At 40.1% G+C, this 13452-nt stretch overlaps 1 protein-coding gene across 4 annotated transcripts in view; it reads right to left on the minus strand.

Annotated features, from left to right (window-relative positions):
- LOC122561733 (tyrosine-protein phosphatase non-receptor type 12-like) overlaps positions 1–13452 on the minus strand; it is a 129486-nt gene that overhangs the window by 63382 nt on the left and 52652 nt on the right. For all 4 annotated transcript variants that reach the window (XM_043713809.1, XM_043713808.1, XM_043713811.1 and 1 more), the window contains exons 2-4: positions 2727–2835; positions 1215–1291; positions 411–506 (exon numbers count right to left, since the gene is read on the minus strand). In XM_043713809.1, coding sequence (XP_043569744.1) covers positions 411–506; positions 1215–1291; positions 2727–2835 — 282 coding nt within the window. The remainder of the gene's footprint in view (positions 1–410; positions 507–1214; positions 1292–2726; positions 2836–13452) is intronic.

Raw genomic sequence — 13452 nt, forward strand, 5'->3', positions numbered from 1 at the left:
ATTAACAGTGCGTTCATCAAAAGTTTAATTACAAATTGGTTACTACCCTGTAATTTCTCACAAATGCAAAACAGCAGAACAGTCACTCTGCAATGCAAGTTAAATTGGCTTATAACAGTTTTGTTGTGAGTCACATTTTATTTTTATTTATTCATAAGATGTGGGTCCCGCTGTTTTTAATCCATCCCCAATGTCTCTTAAGTGGTAGATAAGCTGCCTTCTTGAACCATGCCGCTTGAGAGTTTAATTAATTACACTGAATAAAAACAAAAAATAGGAAACAGTCTACCTTGAATTTTACATTTTCAGGATAATTTGGTTTCTAGTAGGAGTGATGAATCTTTCAATTTATTTTAGATACTATCAAATACGACAAGTTAAAGTTCTGTCAATCAAAAGAAATCACTTACTACAACTTTGTATTCCCAGATCATCCTCCAAAAGTCAAGTACAGAATTTGCAAGTGGGCCCTGGGTAGCTATGTATGATCTTGGCCCATAAACTCCCTAGAAAATGATAGAAATGTACATTTCATCAAATTTCTTTTACAAAGTAATACAAAATACTTAACTTTCTAAACTATTAAGATAAATGTTCCAAGAATACACATGCATAATATGCAAACCAATGAATAGGGCCAATATTATTACATAAAGTTACTAAGTATACATAAACTCAATCTGAAAATTAAAAGAATAAATTCAATTTGCTATATCTCATTACTTAAAAAAGTACATTTTTGAATATTCAAGAGATTTTTATAGTATGACAAAACTCAGTTTTCACAATTAGCCCCATGCATCAAACAATTTGTTTTCTCCCATCTCATGTCTACTATTCCCTCACAGAGTCAGGACAGAAAATTAATTTATTTGATGTTGACCAATATAGCTCGACTGTGGATCAGCAATAATAGAGGTCTAATGTGCTGTCAGTGACTTTGGAGAATACCAGTCCATTGTAACAAAATCCAAACGTAATCACCAGTTAATTTCATCATTACCTTTTATCCTTACGTTTTATCATCGTGGAAAAGTTTTGAGGAAATTATTGTTGACTGTTAGCCAAAACCATAGAAAACAAAAACAACTTTAAACATAAACCACGTAGTGATGACAGAACACCTTCGTTTAAGTATTAAAACTGTAAAATTCTGTCATACAATGCTGAACAATTTTCTCCTCTTAACAAAATGCTGAAAATATAAACATTACCTTAATAAAATTAGCATTGATATAATCTGAATCTTGATCTGAAATTTTCAATGCAAGTTTCACCCTGCTATGGTCAACTACAGTGTGGAAAAGGAAGAGAGAATTTAAAAAAACTTTACAAATATTAAAGTAAATTAACACAATATATATGTTCAAATACCATTAAACACTATCTCAAAAAGTCACTCATCCGACTGACAGCCAAGCTGTCCTATTCAAGAGAAAATAATTTGCAAACAATTGGAGACATCAGGAGCTGATAAAGTTTCAGTCGTAAGTTCTGTACGAAGCATTTAAGTGATCACATGAAGCACAATGAAATATAAAAAACTGTCATGACAGCAAAATACAATACAATATTTTAATCAGTGACAGAAACAGGTAAAAATTACGAGACAATTGTAATAGTAACTAAACAAAGATTCTATTACATTTTAGTCAATACCATAAAATTGTCAACTGTAATAAAATTCCTGTATTTGCTGATCACCGTTAGCTCCCAGTTGAACATAATATTCCTTTTTAAAAAGTTATTTTCACTACCAAAGCCTTGCCCTAACTCTGCAATCTCTTAGAGACAATCTCTGAATTATAGCCATTTTGTCGCACAGAACTTAAGTCTTGCCAAAAAAGTCATTTGGCTAAAGCGTTTTGTGGTGACTCAGCAGAACAATTGGTAAGAAATCCCAAAGTCAAGCAAAAATAGCATTTATAGTGACGAAGAGGAGAATGTTGACTAGTAGGTAAGAAAACTGTTTTGTGCTTACGAGAAGCTTCATGTAGTAATACATACGGCCCTGTCTTTGCAGACAAAGAACATGTGCATACACTGCACATGTTTCAGCTTAACACAACTGGGGACAGCTATTCACTGGTTCATTTCTTAGAGGCAGTATCTTGACCAGAGAATATCTGCCTAGTCTACAGTTTAAACGAAGCTTGGCAGTTGACTGTCAGTCATTAACTAGTGTATTCACCACAGCAATGCCTTGGCCACAGTCCATCAACAAATGTCCAAATCTCATTGGTGAAAAACTTGTTGCCCATTGACTTTAGTATTCCTTGAGAATTTATGATGACTTAAAGATGAATATCTTTAACAAAATTTACCTTTATCCAGCAGTACCTCAAACATATCTGCACTTCTCTAATTCTGGCATCTTGGGCATTAACAATTATAATTGTCTCAGCATGGGTAGTCCTGCTCTCAGATACCTAGGTTCTAACTCGCTGCAATTCCTCGTTTAAACCTCTCTACCTTTGTTCACTGAATATACTTCTAAAAATCTCTTTTGGACCATGCTTTTGATTATCTGCCCTAATAGTGCCTGGCTGAATGTCAATTTGGCTTCTAATGCTCATGTGAAGGGCCTTGAACATTTAGCAAAAGCACTAAATGAATTCAAGTTGTTGTTGTTACAAAAATCAATTATCCTCAAATCTGCATGAACGTTCTAATCATACAAAGTATTTAGTTACTATTGAATTTCAAAAACAAACAGTTAAATTTACATGGCAAGATGTCTTTATATCTGTTCTTTTTAACATTTTCTTCCTTTTCTCCAATGTTTGTTGGGTAGATCTTCTCAGTTCTATATTTAGTTGACAGTCTTCTGAGTCGCTGTTTAAATACAGAAAATAACAATTAAATATTCAATATTTATACAATTTAACAAATTCAGTCAGAAAATACAAAGCATAACTCAAAAATAAAACAAATTACATGAAGGTATCCAGAACATATGATACTTTAACTGGTTGGCACAATAAAAGAAGTTACTTTCATTCGTTTACTTGGAAAATTCTTCATAAGTATTGCAATACTAATGTTAACTTCATGTTTCATTCATACAATGTGGGCATCACTGGTCAGGAATGGTGTTACTCCCCACCCCAAAGGCTCTGCAGAATGAGTAGAACTGCCTTATTAAATTGTTGTAGTCCTTGAGGTACAGGGATAAACTCACTGCTTTTGCGAATAGAATTCCAGAAGTTTGAACCAATGTCAATGAAGTGAGCTGTTTGTTTCTGAATGGTGGTGTCAAGCTTCTTAAGTTTTAGAGCTGCAGCCATCCAGCCAAATGGAGAGTATTCCATAAACTAACAACTTGTGCCTTCCAGATGGTGGATAAGCACTCAGCACAAAGCTGGTGGACTCGAGAGAATTTCTAGCCTCTGACCTGCTCTTCTGGCCACAGTATTTACATGGTTGGTTCAGTTCACTTTCTAGTCATTAATAACCCCAGGAGGTTCAGAGTGATGGATTCAGTGATGGTCATGTAATTGAACAACAAGGGTCACAGCTAGATTCTCTTGGAAGATGGTCATTCCCAGGCACTTAATACTATATTTGATCAATGACCCCTGTCTTGATGTCAAGGGTCATCATTCTCACCTCTGGAGTTAAGCACTTTTGTCCACATTTAGACCAATGTTGTCATGAGGCCAGGACCAGACTGGCCCTGGTGAAACACAGTAAACAGGTTATTCTTGTTCAAGAGCTGTTCTACAGTAATAGCCCTACCCATGACTTTGCTGATGGTCAAGAGTAGACTGATGGGCAGTAACTAGTGGGTTGGATTTGCCCTCCCTTTTGTGCAATTTTCCACATTGTTGGGTTGATATCAATCTTGTAGCTAGACTATTACAAGTCTTTAGCACTAGTACGAAAATGCTGTCAGGGCCACAGCCTTTGTAGTATCCAGTGCCTTCAGCCATTTCTTGATATCACATGGAGTGAATTGAATTGGTTGAAAGATTGAAAAATGTTTCTAGTTTTCAAAAAACCAACCAAACCTTCTTGATACAAAAGGTTAGGAAACTAAAACACTCATGTTCCTGTGGCACAGTCCCTGCCTCTGAGGTAAAAGTCCCAGATTGAAATCCCACCTACTCCAGAGGTGTGTAATAACACCTCTGAATAAGTAGATTAGAAAATACCTACAACTAATATCCAGAATCAACATGAGAGAGACAGAAGTGTGCTCAAACACAGCACAGATGTACCTCTAAGATGATGATCCTGTTCAGAAAGATCCCATGGATTTTTCCAGTGATCCTCCCAGCTGAGTGTGATACTTTGGAGCACCAAATCTCAAAAGCTTTGTCTCCTTTACAAAGGAATTACAGCTCTTCACTGAAGATGATCTGCCTATAAAGCTCTCTCAAAATGCTGGTCCATCACAGATTGCCTCAATAAAAGTGTTCACATCCACATAACGCAATCCTTTTCTCCTAGCTTGGATTCTAACATCTTCTCATTAGGTACAACTCCAGCTGTTTCACAGACAGCTAGTTTCACATTGCTGACACCATCCCAATTTTGCTCCAAATCCCAATTCTATTCTGCTGCAATGTACCAGCTGTATACTTCCTTCACTCCATTCTCAGTTGACAAGGCTGCTTCAGAGGTTGAATTGCTTCAGACAGTTTCCAGAGCTTCTGAGCCTTAATGCCAACTCTTAAATACATGTAGGGGTTCCCAGGTCCTTTTTCCCTGCACAACAGCTTGGTGCAGCATCTTTCGGACATGGAATAGTATCTTTTTGATATGGGATCTCTTCCCCTACTGCAGAACATTGCCTGCTTCATGGGATTACTTTTATTCCGGTACTCCCATGGTCAGTTTTAGACACCATCAACCCACAGGAATTTTCCCTGCCTGCACCAGACTAAAAGTAAAAATAGAATGCAGGGTTGAGTAAGCAGAGCCTGTCCAAGTCTGTATGTGTGTGGAATGCAGAGAGGAGAGCACACCAGGAAATACATGTCTTCAACGTCTATCCACAAAAAACTAAATTCAGGTTCACAATGACAATGAAATTGCATTAAAAAAAAAACAATCTCCGGTTTTAACTTTAGTTCTAAATTTGTTGGGCTTCAATTCCCAAAAAGCTCGGTTTAGTTTTTAGCCTTGTGTAAAAGCTATGATTTGGCTTTCACACAAGATCAACTTTTGTGCAAGTAAATATGTTAGCAGAATCATAGGAACTAGACCTTAATTTTCCATAACTGCTGTGCTAGAAGTTGAGCAGTACTAGAGTAAAAAAAAATGGAAATCATACACATACACTTCAACCCTCACCTGAATCACAGCTTGAGAATGGATTTTCAGGAGCCTGTAATCTCAAAAGCTATCCATGCAAGCACAAAGAGCATTATAATGCTCAAATCATCAAGTGCAAAAGGTGCAACCACAGCACCAGTTTCATGCATACAATAAAAATTAGATACTTGACCAAAGTGACAACAAATGCAATCTTCTGAAATCACATCGCATTAGTTATCATTGCATGAGAGACCCAAGACACCAAACGAACCAAGTTCAAATCCATTTTAGGCTGACTCATACTAATGTTCAGAAATATTCACGCCTATGGCTTGATGCTGTAAAAGCCACGTATGAGCAATGTCAGGAACATCAAGATACGGTTGAAGAAATGACACATGCAAAAATCTGAACAGCCAAAAAAAGGGTTTGAGGGAAAAGCATTTTCATGCCTATTGAAACAATAAAAAACCTTTCATCAAGATTTAGTCATCCTATTTTCAAAACAGATTAAAATACAAAGTGCAAGTAAACGGCTCACAAGCATTTATTACAAAGTTTCTAATTTATTTAAATTAGCATAAAATAGTCAAAGATATACATGTTTCTAAAAATTGCATGAGACATAGCACTGAAGATTTACGCTCTAGGACTTGGCCCATAGCCAAGATACTCCAGGACACTTCCAAAAGTGACATCCACCTCACTATATGGAAAAGTGCCAAGTATGCTCTGTCCACAAAAAGGAAACCCAAACCCATCAATTACTGTCCCAGTCAATGCTCAAAAGTGCTGAAAAGTGCCATGGATCATGTTATTAAGCAGTCTTTACCCTACAACAACCTGTTCATTAGCATTCAGTTTGGGCCCCACTCTGCCCATGGCAATGAATTCCATGGGCTCACCACCCTCTGGCTGAAGAAGTTTCTCCTTATCTCAGTTCTAAAAGGTCTTCCCTTTACTCTCAGGCTGTGCCCTTGGGTCCTAGTCTCTCCTACCAATGGAAACATCTTCCCAACAGACACTCTGTCCAGGCCATTCAGTTTTCTGTGTGCTTAAATTAGATCTCCCCCCTCTCATCCTTCTAAACTCCATTGAGCATAAATCCAGAGTCCTCAAGCATTCCTCATATGCTAAGATTTTCATTCCTGGGACCATGCTCCTGAAACTCCTCTGAACACAGTCCAGAGCCAGTGCATCCTTCCTGAGATATGGGGCCCAAAAAAGTGTGCACAATACTCCAAATGTAGTCAGACCCTACAGAGGTTCAGAAGTACATCCCTGCTTTTCTATTCAAGTCTCAAAAGAAATGCCATCATTTCAGTTGCCTTCTTAACTACTGACTCAACCTGCAAGTTTACTTTAAGAGAATCCTAGATGAGAACTTCCAAGTCTCTATGCACCTCAGACTTCTAAATTTTGTCCTATTTGTCACATTCCATGTGTCTAATCTTCCCACAAAAGTGCATGACCTCACACTTTCCCACCTGTATTCCATCTGCCATTTATCCACTCTCCTAACCTGTCTAAATCCTTCTGCAGCCTCCCCACCTCCTCAGTGCTGCCTGTTCCTCTACCTATCTTTCTATTGTCTGCAAACTTAGCCAGAATGCACTCAGTTCTTTCATCTAGACCATTAATGTATAAAGCGAAAAGTTGTGGTCCCAACACTGAGCCTTGTGGAAAACCACTCAGGCTGCCATCCTGAGAAGGACTCTTTTATTCCCACTCTCTGCCAGACAGCCAAGCTTCAACTCATGCTAGCAACGTGCCTCTGACACCATGGGCCCTTACCTTACTCAACAGCCTCCAGTGTGGCACCTCGTTCAAAGGCCTTCTTCAAGTCTATGTATCGGGTATGATCAGGTAGTGACAAAGTTTAAGTTTTGAGTTCGTGAAACAAGAAGTTCAGCTGAGCATGACTCAGATCAGATAAGCACTTGCAGTTGACAATGGGTTGCTGGAGGCAAGGGTAATGGGTTAACAAAGTGGAAAAGCATTCATTATGTAGAGCCATTTAACAATATTTCTGGATGTGTTTTGTTGGCAACAAACCCAAACAAGCAGACAAAACACATCCGGAAACTCTAGCCACTCTTCCCTACATCTAAGATATCTCGGAAATGACCTACACAGCCATTCCCTATGGACAAGCCCAACGCATACACCGGATCTGCTCAGATGAGGAGGAACGTGACGGACACCTGGAAGTACTCAAGGATGCCCTCAAGAACGGGGTACGATGCTCAACTCATCGACCGCCAGTTCCAACGTGCCACAGCAAAGAACCATAAATGATCTCCTCAGGAGACAGACACGTGTTGCAACTGACAGGGTACCCTTCGTTGTTCAGTCCTTCCCAGGGGCTGAAAAATTATGCCATGTTCTTCGTGACCTGCAACACATTATCAATGAGGATGAGCACCTCACCAAGACCTTCCCCCCACCTCCACTACTTGCCTTTAAACAACCGCCAAACCTCAAACAGATCATTGTTCGTAGCAAACTGCCCGGCCTGTGTGTGTGTGTGTAGTGAGTGCAGAGTGTCTTAAGTCTGTGAGGGGGTGTGTTTTAAGTCTGTGAGCAAACTGCCCGGCTCTCAGGACAACTCCATACAACCCTGTCAGAGTGGACGCTGCAAAACGTGTCAGATTGTGGACATAGATACCACTATTACGCGTGGGAACACCTCCCACCGTGTACATGGCAGGTACTCATGTGACTCAGCCAACATTGTCCATCTTATACGTTGCAGGTAGGGATGCCCAGAGGCATGGTACATTGGGGAAACTGAGCAAAGGCTACGACAATGGATGAATGGGCACCGCACAACAATCAACAGACAGGAGGGTTCCCTCCCAGTTGGGGAACACTTCAGTGGTCCAAGACATTCAGCCTCGGACCTTCGGGTGACCATCCTCCAAGGTGGACTTCGGGACAGGCAGCAGAGGAAAGTGGCCGAGCAGAGGCTGATAGCTAAGTTCTGTACCCAGAGGGAGGGCCTCAACCGGGACCTTGGGTTCAAGTCACATTACAGGTGATCACCATTGAGGGTGATTGTGGAGGGCTCGATCGTAACACAGAATTTATAGCAAAGATTTGCAGTGTGATGTAACTGAAATTATACATTGAAGAATTGATTGTCTGTTAAGCCTTTCATCTGTTAGAATACAGTGATAGTTTCACTTCTTTCATCTAACAGATGAAAGGCTCAACAGATAATCAATTTTTCAATGTATAATTTCAGTTACATCACACTGCAAATTTTTGCTATAAATTCTATGTTACGATCAAGCCCTCCACAATCACCTGATGAAGGAGCGTCGCTCCGAGAGCTCGTGTACTTCCAATTAAACCTGTTGGACTATAACCTGGTGTTGTGTGATTTTTAACTTTGTACACCCCAGTCCAACACCGGCATCTCCAAATCGGAAATGACTGCCAGACTGCTCAGACCCCTTGGCATCATGGTAGCCCATAAACCCAACACACTAAAACAGCAGCTAATGAACTTGAAAGACCCTTTACAGACAATAAGCAAAACTAATGTCATTTACAAAGTACCATAGAAGAACTGAAATAAATACTACATTGGACAAACAGGCAGAAAACCAGCCACAAGAATACATAAGCACCAACTAGCCATAAAACAACATGACCCTCTCTCACTAGTATCCTTATATACAGATAAGGAAGGACACCACTTCAACTGGGACAATCCATCCATCCTAGGACAAGCCAAACAGAGACATGCACGATAATTCCCAGAAGTACGGCATTCCAATCGGACACAAACACATCGAGTTAGACTCCCATCTACAACCCCCTGAGAAAAAGAACAGGAAATGACATCACCATAGAAAATTACATCACCAACCCAAAGAAACCCAAACATCTAAATAGAAAGCAGGAATCATGAACAGGTCCACTGAAGATGTTACCTAGTAGGTGACATAACATTTGGAAATGAATCTTCCAGCTCAGCGAGCAAACTTACATCCAGAACTATACCGTGTCTCTGAGCATTTTGCTTTGACTGGGGGGGGGGGGGGGAGAGACACAGCTAGATAGCATCCATGGGCTCTCCTTGATCTAACGTACTTGTTACTTCCTCGAAGATTTGTTAGACATGACCTCCCCTTGATGAAACCTTGCTGACTTTGCCCTATTTTACCATACATTTCTAAGTATTCAGGCTATACAGGCTAATCAGTCTGTAATTTTCTATCTTTTGCCTTACTCCCTTTTTAAAAAGGAGGAACCCAACCAAAACAGGATTCAATGGGAATTAGGGAGAAATTCTTCAGTGGCTTAAGTCACAGCAACTACATAGGAAAATGGCATAGGTTGTTGGAAAAAGTGAGGACTGCAGATGCTGGAGTACCAGAGTTGAAAAATGTCATGCTGGAAAAACATAGCAGGCCAGGCAGCATCCGAGGAGAATCGATGTTTCGGGCATAAGCCCTTCTTCAGGAATGTTGGAAGTCAATCTCAGCTTTTGATTTGATTTAATTTAATTTAATTTATTATAAGCATGTGTACCCAAGTGCAGTGAAAAGCTTTGTTTGTGAGCAGTACAGGCAATCATACCAAGCAAGGGCATACAGATCATAGGTTACACTGCACGAGATGCATGAAGCAAGATCAATAAGATCAAAATTATTTGAAATTAGATAGTCCATTCAATCTAATGATAGGAGGGAAGAAGCTGCTCTTGAACCTGTTGGTGCATGTGTTCAAGCTTTTGCATCTTCAGCCTGATGGAAGAAGTTGTAAGAGAGCATTACCAGAATGGGAGGAGTCTTTGATGATGTTGGCAGCCTTTCCATGCCAACAAGAAATGTAAATGGAGTCCAATGATGAGAAGTTAGCTTCTGAGATAGTCTGAGTTTTGTGCACAATCCTTCTGTAGTTTCTTCTGGTCCTGGGCACAGCAGTTGCCTTGCTAGGCCATTATGCACCCGGACACTGAAGTCGTTCTCAAAGTAGCGCCCAAGGTGAAACCATCCACAGCTGCTTCAATGAGCTTCTCTCTATCAATATCTAAGCCAAGGATTTGCAAAGTTGGCATCACATGCAACATTGCAGATACTGAAGTAGTCCACATTCAAATACAACAAGACATGGCCAATATTCAGACCCAGTTAATAAACTATTTAAGTGCCAGTCAATGGCATCTCCAATTACCACCCTTAAAACATTCAATGGAATTATCTCCTTTGAATCCCCCACGATCAATATCAGGGGTTACCAGTGAGAAGAAACTGAATAGAGCTAGCCATATACACACAGACTACAAATAACACATCAGAGGTTAAGATTTCTGTGGTGAGTAATTCATTTCCTGACACTTCAAAGCCTGCCTACCCTCTACAAAGGGACAATCAGGAGTACAGTGGAATTCACAATAGCTGATTAGAATAGATTCCCTACAGTATGGAAACAGGCCCTTTGGCCCAACAAGTCCACACTGACCCTCCGAAGAGTAACCCACCCGGACCCATTCCCCTGCCGTATGTTTACCCCTGACTAATGCACCTAACACTATGGGCAATCTATCATGGCCAATTCACCTGACCTGTACATCTTTGGATTGTGGGAGGAAACCGGAGCACCCGGAGGAAACCCACGTCAACACGAGGAAAATGTACAAACCCCACACTGACAGTCGCCAGAGACCGGAATTGAACCTGGGTCTTTGGCGCTGTGAGACAGCAGTGTTCTTGGATTCAATAACGAGAGCTCACGCTTTCAAGATGAGAGGTGGAAAGTTTAAGGGGGATACACGCGGCAAGTATTTCACACAGAGGGTGGTGGGCATTTGGAACACGTTGCCAGCAGAGGTGATAGGGGCAGGCACGGTAGATTCATTTAAGATGCGTCTGGACAAATGCATGAGTAAGTGGGGAGCAGAGGGATACAGATGCATAGGAATTGACCAACAGGTTTTAACAGTACATTTGGATCAACTCAGGTTTGGAGGGTCAAAGAGCATGTTCCTGGGCTGTAAATTTCCTTTCTTCTTTTCTTGGTTCTTTGCTAACCACTGAACCACCGTGCTTCTCATGAGTGAATTCAGATCACAACATTCTTGAAGTTCAACACCACACAAAGCAAAGCCCACTCGATTAGCACCACACCACCATCTTCAGAATTCATCCCAGCCATCAACAAAGCACAGTGATGGTTGCAAAGTGCAGTGGCATCATCTACAAGATGCATGGCCACAACTGAAGGTTCCTTGGACAATACCTTACAAACCAATGACCTATAAAGACAAGGATAAAGACATATGAAGATAGCACAACTTGCAAGTTCCTTTCAAAATTGACACATCATGCTGACTTGGAAATATTTTGATATTGTTTTACTGTTTCTGGATCAAAATCCTGAAATCCCTCCGAAACAACTCTCTGGAAGTACCTAAGCACCATAAACTGTAGTGGTTCAAGAGACACCTCACCAAGTCTCAAAAAGGCAGTTTCATTGCTGTGCGACCCAACATTACAAGAAAATCACGTAATAGCAGGATCATTTAAAACAATGGGATCGGAATTGCGCTATAGCCAACACAGGTAAGGAAAAGTTTGCTTCCTACAAATACCGGTATAGCCAGTTTGCGTTGAATAAACGCACATTATAGCAGAACTGACTGTAATCAATTGTGACTCCACATTCCATGCTCTTACTTTGTGACTAAGCTATCAAATTATAACCATCAATTAGATTTTTTAAATCAACCATTTAAAAAAAAGCTAGAAACAAAGCAAAAAGTATTTGACAGGAATCATTATGTGCAGCTTTATCACCCAGAATTGACAACACACAAAGCTAAGAGAATGTGAGGGCTGCAGATGCTGGAGATCAGAGACCACAGTGTGGCGGTGGAAAAGCTCAGCAGGTCAGACAGCATCCAAGGAGCAGGAGAATCTACGTTTCAGCTAAAGTTGTTGAATTTAACCAAAAGTAGTAATTAAATATGTACATGTGTCCACAAGGAATATTCAATCAGCTTAAAATAGTTCCAATGACGACCAAAAAAATGTAATAGAAAAGGACTCCACGTTTAACTGAAAGATGTGCCTTTGGTGAAAGGAAGGAGGGAATTATCACTTTACTTACTACAGTACATAATAATTGCAGCTTTTTAAAAACTGGTGACAACAACCTGCCCCCTCAAAATAATCTCATGGAATGGAGTTTCCAGTATGGGTGCAAAAAGCAAATACTTAGCTAAAAATATCGGTTGCCGAGCTAACTTGGCACTTTTCTTTGCAGTCTTAGCACACAAAATCACCCTTGAATCAGGGTAATGAAGTAATGCAAGAAAAATTAGAACAATGCATTCTTCAAAGTGTGATATTGCCAGAAAATGAGCTATTCTTCAAACTGAAGTTAATGCTCTTTATATCATTAGCTTCATTGATCCTTTGCTCTTTATAACATCAATTGAGGCCTCTGATGTGTCCCACTCTGCTCACATTACACTACTTTTAGTCAATTACATCAACAGAAGAAACACACCACTCAAGTTTCAATCCACTACGGGCCACTACAAGTGCAGATGTTACATGACTACAACCACTAGTGCCTGGGCATTGGGTGGGCACAATGTGAAAAACACTTCCAAACGGACACAACTGGTGGAAACTCACCATGCTGACCTGGGACATGGCCCTATTATCTGTGGAAGTCGCTTTAAACAAACAGACTTGTTAAACCAGACTCCAAAGATTGCTGATAGCTGAGTGCAGCAGTTACAAATACATCTCTTGTTTTAAATTAGGCTACCTTTAATGCAACTTAGCTTTATCAACTATAAATGGTATCATCGAGAAATTCTCGTCCGAGGAATGTATGTTACAAGAATATAGTCACAATGTGAACCTCCATTATTTCAAGATTATGACCATATTCTGTCTCTCTTTTTTTTGGCAGGAATACTAAAGAGAGCTGCACAGCTATTACATCAGGGAATCTCGCAATCTGTATGAGAATTCCCATTTTGTTGTTTGGATGCTGAGTTATCTGTCTGAATTTATAACCAGAAAAAAAGATGCGTTCAAACCCTAGGTTTGCAGATCTTGGTTTCCTCTATTACATAATTTAAACAAATTTGAATTTCGTCACTGCTCCATGAAGTGCTTACCAAAACCAATGTTTACCATTCTGTGCTCACATCCAACAAGC

Source organism: Chiloscyllium plagiosum, chromosome 23, assembly GCF_004010195.1.
Source record: "Chiloscyllium plagiosum isolate BGI_BamShark_2017 chromosome 23, ASM401019v2, whole genome shotgun sequence".
Classification (NCBI taxonomy): domain Eukaryota; kingdom Metazoa; phylum Chordata; class Chondrichthyes; order Orectolobiformes; family Hemiscylliidae; genus Chiloscyllium; species Chiloscyllium plagiosum.